Here is a 26,149-nt window from a genome sequence, read left to right as displayed (position 1 = left end):
TAGGCTTTGTAGAGCCAGTTGATGAGTCACACCATTGAAGACCTAGCCTCTGGCCTGCTCTTGTAGCTATTGTATGGCTGATCCAGTTAAGTTTCTGGTCAACAATAACCACCAGGATATTGGTGGTGGGGAATTCAGCTATATTAATGCTGATATGGTTGTTATCAGAAACTTGTATTGCACAAATATTACCTGCCATTCGTCACCTCAAGACGCAATGTTTTTGAAGTCTTGCTGGAGGCAGACACAAACAGTTTCATTAACTTAGGGACTGCAAAAGTAACTGGACAATCATCAATTAAGTCCCACTTCTGATCCAGTGATGGAGTGAAGGTCATTGATAAAGCAGCTGAAGATGGCTGGGCTCTGGACACTACCCTGAAGAATTCTAGTAATGGTGCTCCGGGGCCAGGAAAACAGGCTTCGACAACTACAATCACCTTCCTTTGTGTGAGATATGATTCCAGTCAGTCAAGGACCTGCCCCGATTCCCGTTCACTTCAGCTTCGCTCGTTGATGCCACATTTGTTCAAAAACCACCTTAGTCCCTCTCACCTTGCCTCTCCAGTTCAGCTTTTTTGTCCATGTCAAAGTTGTGATGTGGCTTGGAGCCAACAGGTCCTGTGGAACCCAAACTGGACATTGCTTTACCATGTTGAGTTGAATGCTCACCAATGTGGAACAGAAGAAGCAGGACAGGTAACATCATTCATTTTTACCAAAGTGGGAGATTACCTCAATTTTTAAAAAAAACTGCAATGGGAATCTAAGCACTTTGTCACAATGTGCCTTATCTTAGGTCTAATGGTTATGTTACTGGATTAGTAATGTAGAGGCCTGGACCAAGCGTTCATATCCCACAGCAATTGGAGATTTTGAATTCAATATTTTTTTTAAAGTTCAGAATAAAAAGCTGATATCAGTAAAAGAGGTCATCAAGGTGTTGCATTGTTCAATGAACAAAAGTTCAACTGATTCCTAATTTTTTTTTAAAGAGAAGGGTGACATGTGTCTTTACCTGTTTTACTCTATGTGGTTCCAACGTGGTTGGCTTTTAACTATTCTATGAAGTGACCAAGCAAGCCATTGAGTTAGCAAGACAATAAATGACAGAATTCCTAGCAACATCCTGAGAATGAATCAAAAGAAAATATGTCACACTAAATATTCAAAGCTCCATCATCTAACCATGAAGCAGGAGCACACTGATGAAATGTTTACAAAGGTTCTGCTATTTGATCCTTATAAGTTGAAGGTCTTATATATCTTCTGATTCTGATCAAACACATCATTGCCTTTTAATCGCATCCATAACCCTTTATGTTGTATATCAGGGGGAAAAACAGAAAAGCTTTCAGTAAATTAACTGAACAGCTCAGTGCGGTAAGCCCACCGTACGTTGAATAGTTTTGTAAAGAACCATTTTCAGAGAGGAACCATATATACCAATGGTTATAATGGAATGGCTTGCTGTAAATTGTTTCTGCATTGCTTGTATGTCATTTAAAATATTAGGTCCATTAGCAACAATTAGATGAAGCAAGAAAATCAATTAATTCTTTCAGATCAAGTTCAGGCAAACAAAATATAGCAAACAGGGTGATTACCAACAACAGAGGTTCAATTTGCACTTTCGTGACTGCGCTTACCACATCAGCAAGAGGTTAACCTCAGCAGGCAATGGGCATGTTTGTATAGACACCGAGTCAGTTTGGCACCAATTCCGCAGCTCACTGGTTTTGTTTGTTTGCAGTTATCAGGTCATTCTCATTAGAGTGCATGTAGACACGTGTGCGTGCATACGTTGCATGCGAAATAGCTGCAATAATCACACTAGTCATCGTATTTTTTTGCTCTCTTTTTTAAAATCTGTAGAAAATATAGATCTTTAGTACTACAATGTCCATAACAGAAAGGTACTGTGAGTTCAAGGGAACATGTCATTATTTACAAATTCAGCTCTACTTTCCAAATCATTGCTCCCCTTAATAATAAATTGGAATCATCTGTTTGTTGGTTTTAAATTGAGAGACTGTGCACCATGCTACAACTATTTTGCAGAACAATCACTGAATCACAGCAATGGTTTTATCTGGCCACGGTTCAAATTTATATAATGTCTATGTTCCAAAACTAGAATAAAAATTAAGCAACTTTCCTTACAAGAGATGACTACAGAATTGAAATTAATGGGAAATGTAGTAAATTCCAAAACTCAACTTGTATCTTGAGCCACATGGAACTCTTCAGGGGCTGAAAGTTTGAATCATTTGTTTAGCTGCCTTGCCCGCATTCTCAGTTCTAATGAAAGGCGCAATAAATAAAATCAACCACAATAAAACATTCCTTCCAAACTAATCTGTGTAGCTTATTAACGATGAATAAATTGAAATACACACTAATCAGTGTTCTTTATTGGCTTTATATGAAGAACTCTAGGATGTCTCAGGGTCATGCAAGACAGTTATACTAAATGCAAAAGGTTTCATTATTTACTGCTACACATGCCAAAGAACCAGTGACATGGCAGAGAGTAACTCAGGACATGAAAACTAAGGTCATTTGTGCAGCAGACTGAGAGGGCAGCTGGATGACTAGGGGAACTTTGCTTTTAAATTCAGTAGGTGGGTAAACACAATTGTTATTAGGAGCATAGGAATAGGACTAGGCTATTCAGCCCACTGAGCCTGCTCTGCAATTCTGATCAAACACATCATTGCCTTTTAATCACATCCATAACCCTTTATGTTGTTAAACCAGAAATCTATAAATCTCCACCTTAAACATGCTCAACGAGTTTCCACAGCTTTCTGGGGTAGAGAATTCCAAAGGTTCAGAACACACTTGTGTAAAAACATGATTTCTCATCTCAGTCCTAAGTGGCTTCTCCCTTATTTTGAAGTTGTGCCATCTGTTTCTAAACTTCCCAATCAAGGGAAATATCTTACCTGCATCAATCCTGTCTATTCCTTTGAATATTTTGTAGGTTTCAATTAACTCACCCTTTATTCTTCGAAAGTGAATACAGGCCCAGTTTGCCCAATCTCTCTTCGTAAGACAGTTCGACCATCCTTAGGACAAGTCTGGTGAACCCTCGTTGCACTTTATGGCAACAATATCCTTTGAGGTAAGGGGGCAAACCTGCAAACACTGCTCCAGGTGCTGTGTAACCAAGCATCCATACAATTGGAGCAAGACTTCACTACCCTGTACTCAAATCTTGTTGCGATTAAGGCAAACATGCCATTAGCCTTCTTAATAGATTGCTGCACCTGCGAGACTGCCTTCAGTGACTTATGGACAAGGACACCCAGGTCCCTTTGTATGTCTACACTTTCTAATTTCTTACCCTTTAGGAAATACTCTGCACATCTGTTCCTTGTACCAAAGTGGATTACCTCACATTTTTCCCCATATTATGTGCCATCTGCTATTCCTGGCAAGTCAATTATTAACCATGTGCATTGTTTTGTGAAAACTAACTAGTCTCCTTTGATTGTTAAACTATGGGAGAGAGAAAACGGGGCACAGATAGACTTTGAGATTTGTTGTGCAATGGATATACTTTTTACATGGCAAGAACAAAAATGGTGATTTAATAAGGAAAATCCTGAAAGAAAGGGGAAAGAGGAGAGTGGATGTGAGGGGGCTAAACACAGGAGAATGATTGGGAAATAAAGCCTAGAAACATCTAAATACTTTAATATTCTAGGGTGGACATAATATCAAAAACAATCAATATTTCTGAATGGCATAATTATGTAAATAGTTGAAGAGAGATCTGGTAAGTATTAGCCCTCAAGTAACTCGAGAGCAATTGTTTCCGGGGGTTTTAACACAAGGTGGCTACGTCATTTAAAGCAACTTAAGCACTATCAGTGTAGCGCTGGAAATATGACATCTTAAAGACATCACCTTGACTGCGAGGCAACTTATCTCTGATCGTATAAGAGTTTCCTGCAGCCCAGGAAGGGTACAATGTGGCTTTTTTCCAGCAGAACATTACTACATAGCCTCAGAATCTATGAACTACCTTATCAAAACTGAGCTTCTGCATTAGAAAACTCCTTTTCTGCATACTCCAGATCCCTAATAATCATGGTTAGAGCAGCACGGGAGTTGTAATGTGCAATGTTCGAATAACATACCACGTTCATGATTGATCTTTACCAAAACACTAGCAACCAGCAATAAATTTGCTCCTTGTATCCTCACAAGAATATATCTTAATTCAAATACTCGTATGCTTAGAAAGAACAAAATCCAACAGAAAAGACAAACAACATTGGGGTGGCACAGTGGTAGGCACTGATGCCTCACAGCACTAGGGACCCGGAGTCAATTCCAGCCTTGGGCCACTGTCTGAGTTGAGTTTACACATTCTCCCAGTGTCTGTGTGGGTTTCTTCCAGGTGCTCTGGTTTCCTCCCACAGTCCAAAAAGTGTGTGTGGTAGGTTGATTGGTCATGCTAAATTGACCCTAGTATAAGGGGAATTAGCAGGGTAAACTTGTGGAGTTATAAGAATAGGGTCTGAGTGGGATTATGATCAGTGCAGACTCAATGGGCCAAATGGCCTTCTTCTGCAATGTAGACGCTACAATTCTATGAACGCATGATTCTTTATCTATTTTTGAATGAAACAAATTTAATATGAATGCCACTGCAGCTCTTGATGGAGCTGGATACATACCATGTACGTTCAGAGAAGATAGCAAAGTCAATAAAAAAAAGAGTAAGGAATAGAATTGTGAATGATCAAACATCATACAGGAAAACAGATTGCGAACGTAAAGCACAAGACCCCCTGTCCCTCCTCGCATCCCAAGCTTCAATGTCTCTCCAAATCCTGCTGAACAAAGTGAACACTCATCCTGTAATAGTTCCACAGAAACCACTTTCAAGCAAGTCATTACGCGATCATCGGGTAATTTTTATTTTTCTTCTCCCTGATCCAAGAAGGCAATTGTAGCATCTCTATTCCTAGTTCATTGAGGTCAGCAAGTTCAAAACAGAGCAGCTAAGACATGCTCATTTGTTCCTCATACAGTACTGGACAATGCCTTTATTCACTTGGCGTGCTGCAGTGTTTTTGCCACAGAGTGATCCAAGAGGAACATCAGTTTATGTTGCACTGGTAATGAAAAAGAGGTTTCTCTTCAAACAGCACTGCAAAAGTTAAACTTCTCTGTAGTTCTACATGATAACCACAAAAAAAACCTCTTAGCCATCAAAAGGCTGAATATCAAATCAAATTGTTAAAAATAAAACAAATCATAGCTGAACTGTACTGGATGCCGATTTGCCCAGGCTGCAATTTAATATCAAACTTCGACGCGAAACAAGCAAATCCCAAGATCAAACCAACGAAGTGCCCAGTCTCATGAACAAAAATAGATAACATGATTTTACATTTTACTTTGGTGTTAAATAGTAGCTCACGAAACTGACAAGTAAAAAGAGCAACAAACAAATTTAGTTCGGCTAACACTATTGTCACAATATTGTTGATCGGGTCTTTTTCAGGTTATTAAAAGATGCATAAATTAAATTAATTTAAAAATTCTTTTGCAGTTATTAAGCAACAAGGTCATATGGAACATGTAGGACCTTCAGGGTGGCGCTCTCTGGGTTGCTGCCCAGTACCAGCAGGGCAAAGAATGACGAGATCATGCAGCTGAATGCATGGTTGAGGGATTGGTGTAGGGTAGAGGGCTTTACTTTTGTGGATCACTGGGAGGTGTTTAGGAGAGAAGGGCAACTGTACAGGAGCGGTGGGGAGAATTTGAATGGGAGGGGAACTAGTGTCTTAGCGGGGAGGTTAGCTGGGGTGTTTAGGAATGGTTTAAACTAATAGGGAGGGGGGGTGGGGATGTGGCTGGGAGAGAGTCGGGAGAAAGGAAAATTATCAGGGAGAAGGAGGTTCCGAGGGACACTCATGGGTTGAACTGTGTCTGTTTCAATGCTAGGAGTGTGACAGGGAAAACAGATGAGCTTAGGGCCTTGATGTTTGTGAGGAAGTTAGATGTGGTGGCTGTAACGGAGACGTGGTTACGGGAAGGGCAGGACTGGCAGCTGAATGTTCCTGGGTACAAGTGTTTTAGGTGTGACAGAGGAGGGTTGAAGAGAGGTGGAGGGGTGGCACTGTTAGTAAAGGAGAACATCACAGTAGTGCAGAGGGAGGACAATATGGAAGAGATAGGGATTGAGTCACTGTGGGTGGAGTTGAGGAATAAAAAAGGGAGAGATTACGTTGCTAGGGGTGTACTATAGGCCACCCAACAGCCCGAGGTCAGTGGAGGAAGGCATTTGCAGGGGCATTTTGGATAGGTGCGGGAAGAATAGGGTGGTTGTAGTGGGTGACTTTAATCTACCTGCAGTGAATTGGAGGGGGCCTAGAGCTGGGGGTACGGAGGGAGAGGAGTTTGTGAAATGTGTTTTGGAAGGGTCTCTAGACCGACTAGGGGAGGGGCTATACTGGATTTAGTGTTGGGTAATGAGCCAGGGCAGGTGGTTGAGGTAGAGGTAGGCGAACATGTGGCTAACAGTGACCACAAGTCCGTCTACTTTAGGATAAAAATGGAAAGGGACGAGTGCTGGCCAAACGGGAGTGTGCTGAACTGGGGAAAGGCGAGCTATAGCAGGATTAGGAGGGAGCTGCAGGACACTGATTGGGAGGGACTGTTAGCTGGAAAGTCCACGGTTGGCAAGTGGGAGGCTTTTAAGGGCAAAATGAAATGGTTGCAGGGGAGGTATGTTCCGGTTAAGCGGAAGGATGGGAAAGGTAGGATTAGAGAGCCGTGGATTACAGGGGGTATTGAAGACTTGGTCAGGAAGAAGAGGGAGGCGTATGTTAGGTCGAAACAACTGGGTACAGAGTGTGCGCTGGAGGAATATAGAGAGAGTAGGAGGGAGCTAAAAAGGGGAATTAGAAGGGCGAAGAGAGGGCATGAAATGGCTTTGGCTGATAGGATTAAGGAAAATCCAAAGGCATTTTATTCCTATATTAGGAGCAAGAGAGTAGTTAGAGGGAAAATTGGTCCTCTTAGGGACGAAAGTGGGGAGTTATGTATTGAGTCGGAGGGAATGGGGGGAGCTCCTGAATGAATACTTTGCATCGGTATTCACGAAGGAGAGGGTTTCGGAATCGTGCAGTCTCTTGGAGGGAGCTGAGGATCAGTTGCAGGAAATATCTATTACGAGGGAGGAAGTGCTAGGGCTTTTAGGTAGCGTAAGGACGGATAAAGCTCCGGGGCCTGATGGTATTTATCCCAAGCTGCTTTGGGAGGTGAAAGATGAAATTGCTGGGCCTCTGGTGCAAATCTTTGTCTCTTCTTTGGACATAGGTGAGGTCCCAGGAGACTGGAGGGTAGCAAATGTGGTACTGCTGTTTAAAAAAGGTAGTAGGGATAACCCTGGAAATTATAGACCGGTGAGTTTGACATCGGTGGTAGGGAAATTAATGGAAAAAATACTTAGGGGTAGGATGTATGAGCATTTGGAGCGTTGCGATCTGATTAGGGATACGCAACATGGCTTTGTTAGAGGGAGGTCTTGCCTTACGAATCTGGTGGAATTCTTTGAGGTGACAAAAACGGTTGACGATGGGAGAGCCGTTGATGTCATCTATATGGATTTCAGTAAGGCGTTTGACAAAGTGCCTCATGGTAGGCTGGTAGAAAAGGTTAAGGCGCATGGGATACGAGGTCAGGTAGCTAGGTGGATTGAGAACTGGCTGGGCAATAGGAGACAGAGGGTAGTTGTTGAGGGGACCTTTTCGGGCTGGAGGCCAGTGACCAGTGGTGTGCCGCAGGGCTCAGTACTGGGACCTCTCCTCTTCATAGTATACATAAATGACTTGGAAGAGAGCGTAGGTGGTGTGATCAGCAAGTTTGCAGATGACACCAAGATGGCGGGATTGGAGGGTACTGAAGTGGAATGTCAGGTGATACAACAGGATATAGATAGGTTGGTGCATTGGGCAGATAGGTGGCAGATGGAATTTAATCCTGACAAATGCGAGGTGATGCATTTCGGAAGGAATAATGCAGAGAGGAGCTATGTGATAAAAGGTAGACCGATTAAGAGTATAGAAATACAGAGGGACCTGGGAGTGCAGGTTCACAAATCCATGAAGGTTGCGACACAAGTGGAGAAGGTTGTTAGGAAGGCTTATGCAATGCTAGCCTTTATAGAAAGGGGTATGGAGTATAAAAGCTGCCGTCTAATGCTTCAGTTGTATAGAACGTTGGTTAGACCGCATTTGGAGTACTGCGTCCAGTTCTGGTCACCTTACTACCGGAAGGACGTGGAGGCTCTGGAGAGGGTTCAGAGGAGGTTTACCAGGATGTTGCCTGGCATGGAGGGGCTGGGGTACGAGGAAAGGTTGGAGAAACTGGGACTTTTCTCCTTGGAAAGACGGAGATTGAGGGGGGACATGATAGAGGTACATAAGATACTGAAGGGAATAGATAGAGTCAATAGTGAGAGACTGCTCCCTAGACTGGGTACAAATACGAGAGGTCATGATTTAAGGGTGAGGGGGGAGAGGTATAATTTGGATGTGAGAGGAAGGTTCTTTACGCAGAGAGTTGTGGAGGTATGGAACGCGCTACCGAGTGGGGTGGTGGAGGCAGGAACGTTGGACTCGTTTAAGGTTCAGTTAGACAGACACATGAGTGAAACGAGGATGGAGGGTTATAGTAGGGGCTATTAAATAAGGTCAGAACCTCAGGAGGCACTGGAAATGCAGACTTGTAAGTTAACGTTTTTGTCTTTTTATTCCGCAGGTGTCGGTCCACCTCGTTGTCAAACAAGGGGCATGCACACGGTGGGTCGTGCGTGGGCTGCTCTTGGAGGTTCCGGGAGTGGCCTAGTACTTCGTGTCGGTGTGCGTGCTTGATCCTGGACCGGTAGACGGGCGCCGCAACAGCTCAGTGACAAGCACTGCTGGCTGCGCAGACACATGGATTTGGGCCTGTGTCTGTGGGAGTTTGTGCATTCTCCCCGTGGTTGCGTGGGTTTCCTCTGGGCACTCTGGTTTCCCACACCCCAAAGATGTGCTCTTAGGCTGATTGGTTTACCAAATTGACACTATTCTCCCCTGAATCTGGCTAAGTCAGGGGTTCCATTCGTAGACACGCAGGGTAGAATAGGTGTAGGGTGATGCGGCGGCGGGGGCTCGTTGGGCCGAAGGGCCTGTTTCCCGTGTTGGGTTGTTCTTTGTTATGTAGCTCACACAGTGATATGAAATGATAATACTGAATCCTTTCACAACTGGCAAGCCCAAATTAATGAGAACATAAGAACATAAGAAATAGGAGCAGGAGTAGGCCATCTAGCCCTTCGAGCCTGCCCCGCCATTCAATAAGATCATGGCTGATCTGTCGCTGCTCAGTTCCACTTTCCCGCTTTCTCCCCATAACCCTTAATCCCCTCTCTTATCAAAAACCCATCAACCCGTGTCTTAAAAATATTTAGCGAGGCAGCCTCCACCACTTCAACGGGCAGAGAATTCCAGAGATTCACCACCCTTTGAGTGAAGAAGTTCCTCCTCAACTCCGTTCTAAAACGCCCCCCCTTTATCTTGAGGCTGTGCCCCCTAGTCCTACTGTCTTTTTTGAGTGGGAAGAGTCTCTCCACCTCTATCCTATCCATCCCATTCATCATCTTATACGTCTCAATGAGATCTCCCCTCATTCTTCTAAACTCCAACGAGTACAAGCCTAGTTTATTCAGCCTCTCCTCATAGCTCAACCCCCTCAACTCTGGTATCAGCCTAGTAAACCTCCTCTGCACTCCCTCCAAGGCCAAAATATCTTTGCGCAGGTGCGGCGCCCAAAACTGCACACAGTACTCCAGCTGCAGCCTCACCAATGCCCTATACAGCTGCAGCAAGACCTCCCTACTTTTATATTCAATCCCCCTCGCTATGAAGGCCAGCATCCCATTCGCCTTCCTGACCACCTGCTGCACCTGCAAGCTGGGTTTTTGCGACTCGTGCACAAGGACCCCGAGGTCCCTCTGCACAGTTATCTGAACAGGTTAACATTACAACTTAAAACATATACTACAAATTGAAGCATTTAAGTTGAAGATTGGAGAGTGGCAAATGTTGTGCCTTCGTTTAAAAAGGGCTGCAGGGAAAAGCTTGGGAACTACAGGCCAGTGAGCCTCACATCTGTGGTGGGTAAATTGTTGGACGGTATTTTGAGAGATAGGATCTACAGGCATTTAGAGATGCAAGAACTGATTAGGGATAGTCAGCATGGCTTTGTGAGTGGAAAATCACATCTCACAAATTTCATAGAGTTTTTTGAAGAGGTAACCAAGAAGGTAGATGAGGGCAGTGCAGCTGATGTTGTCTACATGGATTTTAGCAAGGCCTTTGACAAGGGACTGCACAGTTAAATCTCACGGGATCTAGGGTGAGGTATCCAAATGAATACAAAATTGGCTTGATGACAGAAGCCAGAAGATGGTTGTAAAGAGTTGTTTTTCAAACTGGAGGCCTGTGACCATGGTGTGCCTCAGAATCAGTGCTGAGCCCACTGTTATTTGTCATTTATATTAATGATTCAAATGAGAATATAGGAGGCATGGTTAGTAAGTTTGCAGATGACACCAAGATTGGTGGCACAGTGGACAGTGAAGGAAGTCATCTCCAATTGCAATGGGATCTTGATCAACTGGGCCAGCAGGCTGACGAATGGCAGTTGGAGTTTAATTTAGACAAATGCGAGGTGATGCATTTTGGTAGATTGAACCAGGGCAAGACTTACTCAATTAATGGTAGGGCATTGGGAGAGTTACAAGACAAAGAGATCTAAGGGTACATATTCACAGCTCCTTGAAAGTGGAGTCACCGGTGGACAGAGTGGTGAAGAAGGCATTCGGCATGCTTGGTTTCATCTGTCAGAACATTGAATACAGGAGTTGGGATGTCATGTTGAAGTTGTACAAGACATTGGTAAGGCCATGCTTGGAATACTGTGTGCAATTCTGTCAACCTTTTATAGAAAGGATATTATTAAACTAGAAAGAGAGCAGAAAAGATTTACTAGGATGCTGCTGGGACTTGATGGATTGAGTTATAAGGAGAGGCCGAATAGACTGGGACAATTCTCTCTGGAGCACAGCAGACTGAGGGGTAACCTTATAGATGTCTATAAAATAATAAGGGGCATAGATAAGGTAGTCAGTCAATATTTTTTCCCCAAAGGTAGGGGAGTCTAAAAGTAGAGGGCATAGGTTTAAGGTGAAAGGGGAGAGATACAAAAGTATCCAGAGGGGCAATTTTTTCACAGAGGGTGGAGAGTGTCTGGAACAAGCTGCCAGAGGTAGTAGTAGAGGCGGGTACAATTTTATCTTTTAAAAAGCATTTAGATAGTTACATGGGTATAATGGGTATAGAGTGACATGGGCCAAATGTAGGCAATTGGGATTAGCTTAGGGGTTTTTAAAAAAAAGAGTGGCATGGATAGGTTAGGCCGAAGGGCCTGTTTCCATGCTGTAAACCTCTATGACTAAGTAAATAACACAATGCCTTTCTTTCCAGTCCCATCAATACAAGTTGGCGCCTTTTTTCAACTAGAACATGCTATCCTTACATTATTGATCATCCACAATTTATTATTTCCACACGTTTGTTTTACTTACCAACACCTTGTAACTGGACGTAAATGATCCAGCTGGTGATATGGGCTGCGTTGCAAGGTGTGGGAATTTAATCCATGTTGGATGCAGATGACATTTCAAAATAGTGACCACCCACACCCAAGCTGATGCTTCACTATTCTCGGCATACAAGTCGACTCCCATTTTCAGGGAGACTTTAAGGTTTCAGAAGTCGACTTATATGCAGAAATCTACAGTACTGGTAAAAAAAAAAGCAGCTGCATTATTATAAATTTATCCAAGATCCTTCTCGTTCAGTGAAATCACAAGCAATTGGCTCCAGTTTTTCCAATATCTTTCAAGGATATTAAATATTCCCTTTAAAAATGGAATAAAGTGAACCCCCTTGGGTCTCAGTACATTAGGTGTAAAGAAAATGCAACAAACCTTCCAAATGACCTAAAATCACACTCAATATCTTGCATGTCATTTTTGCTAAGTCGGTATAAGCTTTATGTATCCTGCACTCTCTTTTAAAGAAATCAAAATTCATCATAGTTAGAAAGGCAGATTATGAATCATTTTCAAAAATGACTAACAATTTAATTATAGGCTGCCTTGTAATGTTTATAGTTTGCACCAAATTGATATTTATAGACTAAAAAGCTTCTTTCTGGAAAAAAAATCGGAATGGAATCAATTTAATAAACCACTTTTTGCCATGAAATCAGTACTAAGGGTTCATTGAATCGTTACAGTGCAGAAGGAGGCCATTAGTCCATCATGTCTATACCGGCTCTCTGAACGAGTATTTCACACAGTGCCATTTTCCTGCCTTCTCCCCATAACCCAGCAGATTGTTCCTTTTCAAATAATCATCTAATTCCCTCCCGAATGCCTCAGTTGAACCTGCCTCCATGGTGCTCAGGCAGTGCAATCCAAACCTAACCACTGTGTATAGGTTTTGGTAATATTGTTTTTGCCAAAGATTTTAATTCTGTGCCCTCTCATACTTTATCCTTTTGTGAGTGGTAACAATTCTCCCTTTTCTGCCATATCCAGGTCCTTCATGATTTCCCCTCAGTTTTCTTCAAGGAACAAGAAAAATCCCAACTTCTCCAATTTATCTTCATTACTGAAGTTGCTCATGTCTGGAACCATTCTTGTAAACCTCTTCTGCACTCCCTCCAATGCTTCACATTTTTCCTATAAGATGGTGTCCAGAACTATACTCAATACTCCAGATGAGTTCTAACTGGTGTAAGGAAGGGTTTGCCTGCATCCTAAACACAGCATTCAAACTCAATGAAAATCTCTCAGTGAAAATCATGCCCCTGGACCGTGCCATCAGCCATAAAATCGCATCAGCCGTGGTGAGATTTGAACCCACGACCCTCTAGCATTAGTCTTCTGGATTGCTAGTCCAGTGACATTATCTGCCATCTTCACTGTCATCTCCCCCAATGTAATGACCTCACTTGTGCCATCTAAGAATATTCAGCTCTCAATTCTGAATAAACATCAAGGCACCTAGACACTAACCGACTCCTTCCTTCCAAATGGCTAGGTAAACGTGAATTATTAGTTCACCTGTACCATGTGGACTGCAGTCATTCAAGGAGGCAGCTCAACAACAGTACCTTTTCAAAGGCAATTAGCGATGGACAATTAAAATGCTAGCCTAGCCAGTGAGGCCCATATCCCACAAAATAATAAAATGCTTATGCTTTCATAACCAGCAACCTGGTGATGCACTGCTGCAAACTGAAACCTTTACAACATCAATTCCTCTGGAATATTAATACTTCCTTGAGGAGGCATCTTGAAGGGAATTGCTTGATAGGGCAGACGCAACACGGTTTCATTAAAGGGAAGTCGTGTCTGACAAATTTACTGGAGTTCTATGAGGATGTGTCTAGGGCAGTGGATAGAGGAGAGCCGGTGGATGTGGTCTTTCTGGATTTTCAGAAGGCGTTTGATAAGGTACCTCACAAGAGGTTATTGCAGAAGGTCAGGGGACATGGAGTTGGGGGTAGGGTGTTAGCGTGGATAGAGGATTGGTTGTCAAATAGGAGGCAGAGAGTGGGGGTCAATGGGTGCTATTCGGATTGGCGGTTGGTGACTAGTGGGGTGCCCCAGGGGTCGGTGCTGGGGCCTCAGCTATTTACCATTTATATAGATGATCTGGAGGAGGGAACCGAGTGCAGGGTGTCGAAATTTGCTGATGACACCAAGATTGGGGGAAAGGCATATTGTGCGGAGGGTGTGGAGAGTCTGCAGAAGGATCTAGATAGGCTGGGCGAATGGGCCAGGAAATGGCAAATGGAATTTAATGTTGGCAAGTGTGAGGTGGTCCACTTTGGTAGGAAGAATGGTAGGAAGGACTATTACTTACGTGGCAAAAAACTGCAGCAGGCGACGGTGCAGAGGGACCTCGGGGTCCTTGTGCATGAGTCGCAAAAACCCAGCTTGCAGGTGCAGCAGGTGGTCAGGAAGGCGAATGGGATGCTGGCCTTCATAGCGAGGGGGATTGAATATAAAAGTAGGGAGGTCTTGCTGCAGCTGTATAGGGCATTGGTGAGACCGCAGCTGGAGTACTGTGTGCAGTTTTGGGCGCCGCACCTGCGCAAGGATATTTTGGCCCTGGAGGGAGTGCAGAGGAGGTTTACTAGGCTGATGCCGGAGTTGAGGGGATTGAGCTATGAGGAGAGGCTGAATAAACTAGGCTTGTACTCGTTAGAGTTTAGAAGAATGAGGGGAGATCTCATTGAGACGTATAAGATGATGAATGGGATGGATAGGATAGAGGTGGAGAGACTCTTCCCGCTCAAAAAAGACAGTAGGACTAGGGGGCACAGCCTCAAGATAAAGGGGAGGCGGTTTAGAACGGAGTTGAGGAGGAACTTCTTCACTCAAAGGGTGGTGAATCTCTGGAATTCTCTGCCCATTGAAGTGGTGGAGGCTGCCTCGCTAAATATTTTTAAGAAGCAGGTTGATGGGTTCTTGATAAGAGAGGGGATTAAGGGTTATGGGGAGAGGGCGGGAAAGTGGAACTGAGCCACGACAGATCAGCCATGATCTTATTGAATGGCGGGGCAGGCTCGAAGGGCTAGATGGCCTACTCCTGCTCCTATTTCTTATGTTCTTATGAGAGTTAAAATTGTATAGTTAAAACGTTGAGACTAAAATTCTGAGACACGTTATTGATGGACATCAAAACTACTGAGATAAATGCTATTATTACTTGAATGGGTGTAAATTGAGAGGTGGATACTCAATGAGATCTTGGAGCCCTCATGCACCAGTTGCTGAAAGCACACATGCAGGCACAGCAGGCAGTAAAGAAGGTAAATGGTATGCTGGCCTTCATGGCGACAGAATATTTTGCTGCAATTGTATGGGGCATTAGGGAGGCCACACATGGAGTACTGTGTGCAGTTTTGCTGTCCTTATCTGAAGAAGGATGTCCTTGCTATAGAGGAGTACAGCAAAGGTTTACCAGGCTGATTCCTGGGATGGCAGGTCTGTCATATGAGGAGAGGATAAATCGGTTAGGATTATATTCACTTGAGTTTAGGCGAGTGAGAGGGGATTTCATAGAAACTTCTAAAATTCTAACAGGGTTAGACAGGGTAGATTCAGAAAGAATTTTCCCAATGGTGGGTGAATCCAGAACTAGGGGTCATAGTCTGAGGATAAGGGGTAAACGTTTTAGAATTGAGGTGATGAGAAATTTGTTCACTCAGAGCATGGTGAATGTGTGGAATTCACTACCACCAAATATTACTGAAGCCAAAATATTGTCTGATTTCAAGTAGAAATTAGATATAGCTCTTGGGGCTAAAGGAACCAATGAATATGTGAGGAAGGAAGGAAATCAGGATATTGGATTCACTGATCAGACATGATCAAGATGAATGGCACAGCAGGCTCAAAGGGCCTATTCCTGCTTCTACTTTGTGTTTCTATGAGTAATTTTTCTTGTTAATTTTCTCCCTGCACTCTCCAAGGTGATGGTCTGGATTTTGCAATAAGAACAATAAATAATTTCTACCATTCACTGTTATTAAGGAGTAATCCGGATAATGCTTTAGGTGACCAGTTAAAATACCAAAATCCAAATTGCTGATTGGATTTGCCTTTCTTCTCAACAAACTTGAACAGAAGGTCACCGAGAGACCTAGCATTGAAATACATTCAGAGGCATGAGGTTTTGGTACTTGTCCATTAGAAGCTCATTAAAGATTGCAGGACAAGTTAGGGCTCTCCCCATGCAAGTCTAAATTATTTATTTAAACAGTGCAAGGCCTAGCTACAAATAAAACACCTCGCTGGTGCCAAAAATGAACTCTCATATGTTGTGTGGAATCTCATTCATTCAGATTTTAATTATTGATAGAAACTTCTTTAAAATTTAGATATTATGATTCCTTTCCATCTTGCTTTCTTAATCCAACTTTTCCATCCTTTCTATACAGGATTTTACATTAAACATTCATTTCTATGTTTTGACTTTGCCTGCCTCATGAGCCATATCTTACTAGTTGAAAGGACACACTGCAGCTTAGCCACTTCGTACATTTCCCAAATCTCTTGCAGAGGTGCTCTTTCAGGTGCCTCATGACAGTAAGTTGCCATTCAAAAGATGGGGAAGATCTACAGACAGCTGTACGCATAATGAATAATGTTTGCCATTTCTTCCCTACTGACAGTAAGATGCTAATCATTAAGAAATAGGAGCAGGAGTAGGCCATCCAGCCCTTCGAGCCTGCCCCGCCATTCAATAAGATCATGGCTGATCTGTCGCTACTCAGTTCCACTTTCCCGCCCTCTCCCCATAACCCTTAATCCCCTCTCCTATCAAAAACCCATTGACTGTTGTGGTACAGTTTCACGGATAAACGTTTCCTACATAACAAGAAGAATGATTACACCTCAAACATACTAGCTGTAATGCACTTTGCAAGGTCTTTAGATCATAAAAGGCACCAATAAAATGAACTGTTCTTTCCCTATTAACTTATTAAAATGTCCATCATTCATGGATAGAAAATAGGAGCATGAGTAGGCCATTCAGCCTTTGGAGCCTGCTCCACCATTATGATCACAGCTGATCGTCCAACTTAGTAGCTTGATCCCACCTTCCCCCCCATATCTTTTGATGCCCTGCATCCCAACAATGATCCTAGTCAGTAAGTCAGCAGGCTATTCCATTGTGAAATGTATCATAGCCAAGTACTATGTCTTTTTCTTACCATCCTTGTGCCACAAAGTCAATTATAATGTCTCTAATTAAATGCCTGGTTTAAGCATCAGTCAGATAACCTACTGTGCAAGAATTAAAATTATCTCCGTTTTTTAAAAAAAAAGTAGATGAAACCATTTTATGCGCAAAAAAATTTGAACAGGAGGCAAAAGTTACAACCATTTTGCATGGAGCAAGATTTCAATGGGATGAGTGAACAGTTGGTATGTTTTCTCTTTAGGAAGTCTGGTTAAAGAAGAAACACTGATTAAGACAGTGGAAGAATTTTCCACTCATCTTTGCGCAATTCCATGGGGTATTTGACATCAACTTATATTGTCACCACAGGCAGACAGGGCTTCAGTCCATCTTTGCTCAAGATGCTACATCCTAAAATGCAATAATGTAAACTGCAGCATCAGTTTAGATTATACACGGATTGGGGAACTGACTTGAGATGATTGTTCCTGCCAACCCGAGCCAGGCTGATGCATCAGGGAGTCTGACTACTCCTTTCTAAATGAGAGTCAGGCCTTGTATCAACCTGTGCATCAACACACCCCAGATTTCTCATTTCAAAAATAAATATTAGGCTGATTTCTATCTCGAAAGGAAATGTTTTGTGAACATTTTGATCAACAAATTCTACTATGTGCATTAAGTTCAAATAATGCTTACTGTTTAGCTTCCTCTAGGTGACATAGATATTCATAGGCAATGTTCTGATGCCTCCTCTCATCCATTTCCTCCGCAGAGAGTCTTTCGTCATCCACAATAGCTGCAAAAGATAAATGTACATGGTTATTATGCAGCTGAAGGAAGCACTGGAATATCACCAGCAATAACATAAGAAATAGAGTGGGTGTAGACTAGACAACTCTTTGAGCATGCTATACCATTCAATATGATCAAGGCTGGTCTTCTGCCTCAACTCTATTTTCATGCCCCATTCTCCATACCCTTCAATTCTCCCCCAAGAGATCAAAAGTCTGTTTAGTATACTCGATAATACAGCATCCACATCCCCAAGGGGCTGAACAATTATAAAAGATTCACAACCTCACCCGCCCACTCTGTCCCTTGGTTCCCTATGAAACCTTATACGTTTCAATCTCTCATTCTTCTAAACTTCAGAGAACATAGACCCAATCTCACAAACTCTGAATGACAGAGCATCCACAAGCCCCTGAGATAGACAATTCTGAAGATTCACAACCGACTCAGTATTAAATTATCAACATCTTATTCTGAGGCTGTGCCCATGATCTAGATTCCTCACCCATGGGAAGCAACCTCGTGTGTCTACCCTGTCAAGCCCCTGAAGAATCATATTTCAACGAGATCACTTCTCCTTCTTCTAAAGGCCCAATTTTCTCAGCTTTTCATCAATAGAGCAATCCTCTCACTGAAGAAAATGTTCTAATGAATCTTCATTGCTCGACATCCATGCCAAGTATATCCTCACTTAGACACAAAGACCAAAGTTGCATTCAGTACTCCAGCTGTGGTCTCACTAAAGCTTTGTATAGTTGCCACTAGACTTCCTTATTCATGTACACCAATCCTCTTGCATGAAGACAAACACCCCATTACCTTTCCAACTGCTTGCGAATGTGCATACTGCCTTTCTGTGCTCCTTGTATGAGTGCCCAAGTCTCTATTAAAAACATTTACAAGTTTCACTTTTTAAAAATATTCTGCTTTTCTGTTCTGTCAAAATGAATAACTTCACATTTCCCCAGTTTATATTCATCTGCCACTCACTCAACTTGTCCAAACGCCTTTGCATCCTCTTCACAGCTTACATCCCCAACTAACTTTGTATCAAGCGTGGATATATTACTCTGTCTGTTTGCCGAAATCATTAAATAGCAGAGGCCCAGCACTGATCTTTGCATCACTCCACTAATCATGCTTGTCAAATTGAAAATGCCCCATTTATCCCTACCCTCTGCATCTTTCTGTTAACTAATCCTTTATTCATGCTAATATATTAGCTACAACTCTTAGAGTCCTAATCCTGCACATTAACCTTTTGTGTGGCACCTGTTGAATACCTTTTAGAAATCCAAGTATATTACATTTACTGGTTCCCCTTTATCTATCCTGTTATTGAATTTCAGTAACTGGTGTAGCTAGCTGTTTCACACCATTACTACGCAGCAGCAACACAAGTGGTCTTGTCAACAGAATGTTGCTGTCAAGCCAAAAACATGTTTTGCCTATCGCACAAATGAGTAATGTGGATATGACTCAGTGCCAGAATGATGCTAGGTATATATGTAGGCCATATGTCCCAAAGATTTGCGGTGGCGACCATATCAAACATGAGAACTAGGAGCAGGAGTGGGCCATGTGGCCCCTTCACCCTGCTCCACCATTCAATAAGTTCATGGCTCATCTTTTTGTGGACTAAGCTACACTTAATCGCTCGCTCACCATAAACCTAAATTCCTTTCCTGTTCAAAAATTTATCTATCCTTGCCTTAAAAACATTCAGTGATGGAGCCTCAACTGCTTCACTGGGCAGGGAATTCCACAGATTCACAACCCTTTGTGTGTAGTAGTTCCTCCTCAACTCCGTCCTAAATCTGCTTCACCTTATTTTGAGGCCATGCCCTAGTTTGCAACTTCACAGCTCATCCTTAGGTCATTCATTAATAATTTACGAAAGTCAGAGTCATAACAGCACAGGAGCTCATTAGATCCATTGACTAAATGCTGATTCTCTCTGGAGCAATCTATTCAGGTCCATTCCCCTATTCCATCCACATATCCCTGCAATTTATTTCCTAATTTCATTTTAAAAATCATTCATTACCTCCATTCAGAGTTGAAGGCAGCGAGTTCCAGGTTATTACCATTTGCTATTTTAAGAAAGTTCTTCCTTACCTCACCTTAAATCTGCGTTCCCCAGTTCTTGCACCAGTAGCTAATAAGAACTACATTTTTTTGTTGACTTCATCTAAGTCTGTCATTATTTTGTACACTTGTATCAAATTGCCCCTCAACCTCCATAACAGAACAATTCCAGTTTCTCCAACCTCACCTGGTAGCTAAAATCTCTCATCCCTAGGATCATTCTGGTAACTGCACTGCACCTTCTCATGACCCTGGCAACCTTCCAAAAAAAAGAGGCATGGTGGCCAGAACTGGTTGCAAGAGCCCAACTGTAACCCAACCAAAGCTGCAGCATAACTTCCCTGCTTTTAAACTTAATTTCTCTATTTATGACGCTCAAGATTGCATATGCTTTGCTAAGTACTCTCTCAACATATCCTGCCATTTTCAAAAACCAATGCACACAAGTTGACGTTTTGGAAAGGGTGCAGAAGAAATTTACCAGAACTGGTTTGGAGAATATGGACTATGAAGAAAGGTTGAACAAACTTGGATTGTTTTCATTAGAGCGTCAGAGGATGGGGGGGGAACCTGATGGAGGTTTATAAGATTATGATAGGCTTGGAGTGATGGTCAGAGTCTTTCTCAGGGTTAAAGGGTCAATTACTCAGGGCATAGACTGAAAGTGAGGGGGGAGAAAGTTTGAGAGAGATGTAAAGGGCGCGATTTCACATAAGAGTGTGGAACGCATTGCTGAAGGTGGTGGAGGCAGCCAATTCTGTAGCAATGTTCAAGAAACATCTGGACAGATACATGAATAGGCAGGGATTAGAGGGAGATAGACCACATAGAGGCAAGAAAATATTAGATTAGAGAGGCATCTGTGTTGGTACAGACTTCATGAGACAAAGGGTCAGTTCCTATGCTGTACTGTCCTTTGCCCAGGATCCCTCTGTGCCTGAACAAATCGTAGACCATAATGGATATTTACCAATTATGTAAATAGGTTTAAAGGACTTTGGAACACAAGAGGCATCAAGAGGAGACAATTTTGGAAAACAATTCCAGAAGGCAGGGGCACAGGGGTTGAAAGGCTGACTTTGGAAGACAGAATCGAAGAATCAATGGACAAATAACAATTTGAATTATATGAAGACAATATTTCAGATGATTTCCCAAAGACGGTGGGATGAAGTTATTTAAGAGGGGGAACTCAGATCCTTAAAGTCAGTTTGCAAGGACCCAGGGAACCAAGGGCACAGTGATGGGTGTGCAGGATTGTGTGAGGCAGATGAGGCAAGCCATGGAGTTCTAGATTTTCAGGAGCTTATGAAAGGTGGAAACACTGAGATCATCATTGAGGTCAAGGCGGCATGGATGAAAATAGTCTCTACCATGTTCCTGATATCACAGTAGCCTACAGAAATACAAAAAGGTTCATTTTTAACAGAGTGTATTTTAAACATGCAATTTGTTTAAAAACGTTGTGCACAGTGTCAGTTCAGATTGTAATGGTTGATATAATTCACCTCCACATTCCTGGACAATGGAACGGGAGAGAAAAAAAAATGAGGGCAGCCCTTCCTGATCTCTATCCAGTTATGTCTGCTGGAAACAGACTGGGCATTGAAGTTAGACAAAGAAATTGGCCTGGGTATTACTCATTGCCTCTGTCATTTATAAGACTTACCTTTGTGCCGAAGACCTGTTATTACATGCTGAACTCTTTCCTTCAAGAGTGTTCAACCATATTAGTATGGGACTTGGTCTCAAGCACAATGTTTGACTGTAAATTTCATTATAAAGTAAAAAGACAGAGAAATTCAGAAGGTTTAGAGAAAACAGGTTCTGCATTTATGGGTTCAGTGATTTAGAGCCACACATAAGTAGCTGCTTAGGGAATATTTTCCCAAAAAAGAAAAAGTTACCTATTATAATCAAAAATGGCATTCCTCTAAAGAACACCAATGCTTGCCTGGTGCTGTAACTTCCCAAATTCCTTTTTTCTACTTCTGTGCAGTACCACCATCCCCTGTCCCATCCCCTTGACACATTTTAAGTTATTATTTATAAGACCCCTATCACCCTTACCATGCTACCAGCATTGGTATTGAACAGTTACATGAGAAATGCTGCACGACTCAATTTTCTTTAGTTTGCTGTTTCAAACATGCCAGCAAGTATGGGAATTAATAATACAAATCAGTTTCCTACTTTTTCATAGATGCACACGTCAATAATCAAAGTTTGATTTATGTTACATATTCAAATCGCTGACTGTATCAGCTTCACTCAATTCTAACATTCTCACGGCTAAACTAGAGGCTTCAGGTTCAACTACTGCTCCATGACATGGGCTGACACTTCAGTGCAACACTGAGAAAGAGTAGCAATGTCAGAAGTTCTGTCTTTCAGACCACCCATTAATCTGATCAAGACTGCCCATTTATGTAAAATTAATCAATTCCATTGCATCATGAAAGTCCTGCGGGTGCCCTGGCCTATACTCATTCCTCTACCTACATCAGCAAAAACAAAATGAATAGGTCATTTATCTCAATGCTATTTGTAAGCCCTAAAGCTAGTGGCTTTTGCTACCAAATAAACCTGTTGGACTATAACCTGGTGTTGCGAGACCTCTTCCTGGTTTACCCCAATCTAACACCGGCATCTCCACATCATGACTACACAAGAAAGCCAAATATGATCTAAGGAGATCCATTAAAGATGCCAAAAGACAGTACCAGACCAAGCTAGAGTCCCAGGCTAGCTACATGGACTCCTGCCAACTATGGCAAGGTCTGCAAGACGTAACAGGCTACAAGTTGAAGGCACGTAAAAAAAAAATCACTGGAATCAATGCACCCCTCCCCAATCAGATCAATGCATTCCATTCCCGTTTTGAGCTAGAGGGCAGTGACAGCTCACCCTCCACCCCAGAAGCCTCAGACAAATCTGTATCTGAGGTCACCATTGCAGACGCCAGGGCAGCCTTCTCGAAAGTCAGCCACAGAAAGCGACTGGCCCAGATGGGGTATCCAGATGAGCATCAGATCCTGTGCTGACCAGCTGGTGGGGGTATTTGCTGACATCTTCCACCTCTCTTTACAACAATCTGCGCTCCCTACCTGCTTCAAGATGATGACTAACGTCCTGGTACCAAGGAAAAGCAAGGTAGCGTGCCTTAATGACTATCCATCATTATGAAGTGCTTCGAAATGTTAGCCATGCATGAATCAATTCCAGCCTCCCAGATTGCCTTGATCCACTACAGTTCGCCTACCGCCACAACAGGTCCACAGCAGACATCATTTTCCTGGCCCAATACTCAATATTTAAATATCACAGCCATCCATGTCAGACTCCTATTTGTTGACTACAGCCTTCAACACCATTATTCCTACAAAACTCATCTCCAAACTCCATGGCCTGGGGCTAGGCTCCTCCCTCTGCGACTGGATCCTGAACTTCCTAATCCACAGAACATAAATCAGTAAGGATAGACAACACCTCTTCCATGATCATCCTCAACACCAGTGCCCCACAAGGCTGTGTCTTCAGCCCCTTACTATACTCCTTGTACACGTATGACCGCGTGGCAAAAGTCCCCTCTAACTTGATTTTCGAGTTTGCTGATGACACTACTGTAGTGGGTCGGATCTCAAACAATGACAAGTCAGAGTTCAGGAATGAGATAGAGCATCTAGTGAACTGGTGCAACCACAATAATCTCTCCTTCAATGTCAGAAAAACAAAGGAGACAGTCATCAACTTCAGGAGGCACAGTGGAGGACATAGCCCCATTGATGTAAGTAGAAATGGTCGAGAGCTTCAAGTTTTTAGGTGTCCAGATCAACGACAACCTGTCCTAGTCCTCCCATGCCGACGCTATAGTTAAGAAAGTCCACAAACGCCTCTACTTTCTCGGGTGACTAAGAAAATTTCATATGTCCTTTATGACTCTCAACAACATTTACAGATGCACCACAGAAAGCATTCCTTCTGTTTATATCGCAGCTGGGTATGGCTCCTGCTCTGTCCAAGACCGCAATAAACTACAAAAAGAGTCGTGGATGAAGCCCAGTCCATCACTCAAACCAGCCTTCCATCTACTGACTCTGTATACCTTCTCGCTGCCTCGGAAAAGCAGCCAGTATAATCAAGGACCCCATACACCCCAGACATATTCTCTTCCACCTTCTTCCATCAGGAAAAAGATATAAAAGTCTGAAGGTATATACCAACCGACTCAAGAACAGCTTCTTCTCTGCTGCCATCAGATTTTTGAGTGGACCTACCTTGCATTAAGTTGCTGTTTCTCTACACCCTAGCTATGACTGTATCACTACATTCTGCATTCTCTTCTTTTCTTCTCTATGTATGGTACGCTTTGTCTGTACAGTGTGTAAGAAATAATAATTTTCACTGTATACCAATACGTGAGAATAATAAAATCAAATCAACTTGGACACCTGACCTAACCAAAGATTTTGCCGACACCTATTCACTTCTTAATCCAATCTTGCGCTTCATTCATTTTTTTAAAAACTTTCATTTCTAATCTTACACATGGCACCTTGTCAGAGATTTTTCCAAAGTCAAGTATGCTACATCAGCTACATTTTCTCTACTGAGTTTAAGCAATTTTTTGAAATCCACACTAACAAATTCTATTTTAGGGTGAAGTTACTATGCATATCACAATTCTAAAGTCTTTCCTTACCACAGATGCTAACTAAGCCAAGGGTCCTCCTGCAGAGGGGTTTCCATTAATGCTATAAAGTCCAGATCTTCTGGTAGAATAATTGCTTCCAGTTCATTTCCCACGCTCTGGATGGCAACATATGCTCATTAACCTTTATTATAACAGTACTCCTTCCCTCCTCACCTCCCCCCCACCAAGTACTTTTATTTGAGCTGCAGTGAATCCTTGCTTCAATCTTTTTCCATTATATTCTATCTAATTTCCTCGATTCCATAACACTCCTGCTAATTTTTTTTGCTTGAACATGATCTTCATCTATATCGCACTATTAGCTGATGATTGGTTCCACTTTCTAACCAGCCCCTTCTGAGTTTAAATACCACATCAGTCCTCATTTATCTATTTTGCAACATATTAGCATCTTTCTTCTTCTGAAGTAAACTTTATTTATTAGTCGAAAGTAGGCTTACATTAACACTTCAATGAAGTTATTGTGAAAATCCCCTAATCGCCGCACTCCGGCACCTGTTCGGGTACACTGAGGAAGAACTGAGCACGGCCAATGCACCTAACCAGCACGTCTTCTGGACCATGGGAGAAAACTGGAGCACCTGAGGAAACCCATGCAGATACGGGGAGAACGTGCAAACTCCACACAGGCAGTGGCCCAAGCCAGGAATCAAATCGGGTCCCTGGTGCTGTGAGGTAGCAGTGCTAACCATTGTGCCACCATGCCACCTTATCTTCATTCAATTACATCTTCTGATGTAATTTACCCTTGCAGAACAGCTCCCATCTCATCTAGAGTGGAATCCCTCTTGCTGACAAACACACATTAAGCCACGTAATGATTTTAATCTTCCTGTCCTTCTCTATTCTGGAAATGTGATGCTTTTTTAATAGCCCTGCCCAGAGTCCTAATTTTTCCCCACAAGCAGATCAGTGAGTCTAACTTGAGGTGTTCCTTTTCCTACCTTTTCTTCCCCCATCCCTGTGATAGTCTGTCATTCATCTTAACTCGTCTATAACCTGGTCAATATTGTCAGCTGATGTGATAGTCTCCACAAACTCTTGATCCAAAAACAGTCCCATTTACTGATGCACCTCTATCGCAGGTTCTGAGACTCTGAACTTGTGGTTAACTTAAGTACAATGAAGTCTGCCTGTGTTTTGATAACTAATTATAAAAGAAAGGTTTGTGTCTATTAGAGAACATTGCTTGATTGAAACCAATAGTGATAGATTAGCAGTTAAGAATTGTATCTAGTCATATGTAAGTATTGTTCAATTATTAAAGGCTTAGCTAATTCATTTGTTATAGTTAAACTTTGTTAAATAAAGTTTGTTTTGGTAAAAGCACCTGGTTTGTCAGTAGAATTATGCTTGGAACAAAACATCCTACCCTCACATTAATGCCAAAATAGAAAATTGTTGTGGTCTCGTCTGTTCTGATTTGCAGTTTCCTCTATTCTATTAACTCCAGACTTTTTGGAAACTTTTGTTTCTCCAGTTTCCTTAACAAGTGGGACTTCAGGTTTCCAGCATCTGTTTTCTTAAATCATTACTCCATAAAAAGGCTTTTCTTCTAGCAAGGCTGAGAGAGGTGTTTCCTCTTTAGCCTTCTAAAACCAACCCTTTTTAGCACAGCTGTGGGAGCCATCTTCTTGCTCACTAGCTAACTCCAACTGCAATTAAATTAGTTAAATTAAAGCTTAAAAGCTTATCTAACTTACAAGGTCCCAGT

At 42.4% G+C, this 26,149-nt stretch overlaps 1 protein-coding gene across 1 annotated transcript in view; it reads right to left on the bottom strand.

Moving 5' to 3' along the window:
- iqgap2 (IQ motif containing GTPase activating protein 2) overlaps positions 1 to 26,149 on the bottom strand; it is a 323,133-nt gene that overhangs the window by 272,683 nt on the left and 24,301 nt on the right. The window contains exon 2 of the mRNA XM_080189314.1: positions 17,538 to 17,637. Within this exon, the coding sequence (XP_080045440.1) occupies positions 17,538 to 17,637 (100 nt within the window). The remainder of the gene's footprint in view (positions 1 to 17,537; positions 17,638 to 26,149) is intronic.

Source organism: Carcharhinus amblyrhynchos, chromosome 5, assembly GCF_965287045.1.
Source record: "Carcharhinus amblyrhynchos chromosome 5, sCarAmb.v2.hapA, whole genome shotgun sequence".
Taxonomy (NCBI): domain Eukaryota; kingdom Metazoa; phylum Chordata; class Chondrichthyes; order Carcharhiniformes; family Carcharhinidae; genus Carcharhinus; species Carcharhinus amblyrhynchos.
The sequence above is the reverse complement of the archived record's forward strand: the minus strand, read 5'-3'. Positions and strand labels throughout refer to the sequence as shown.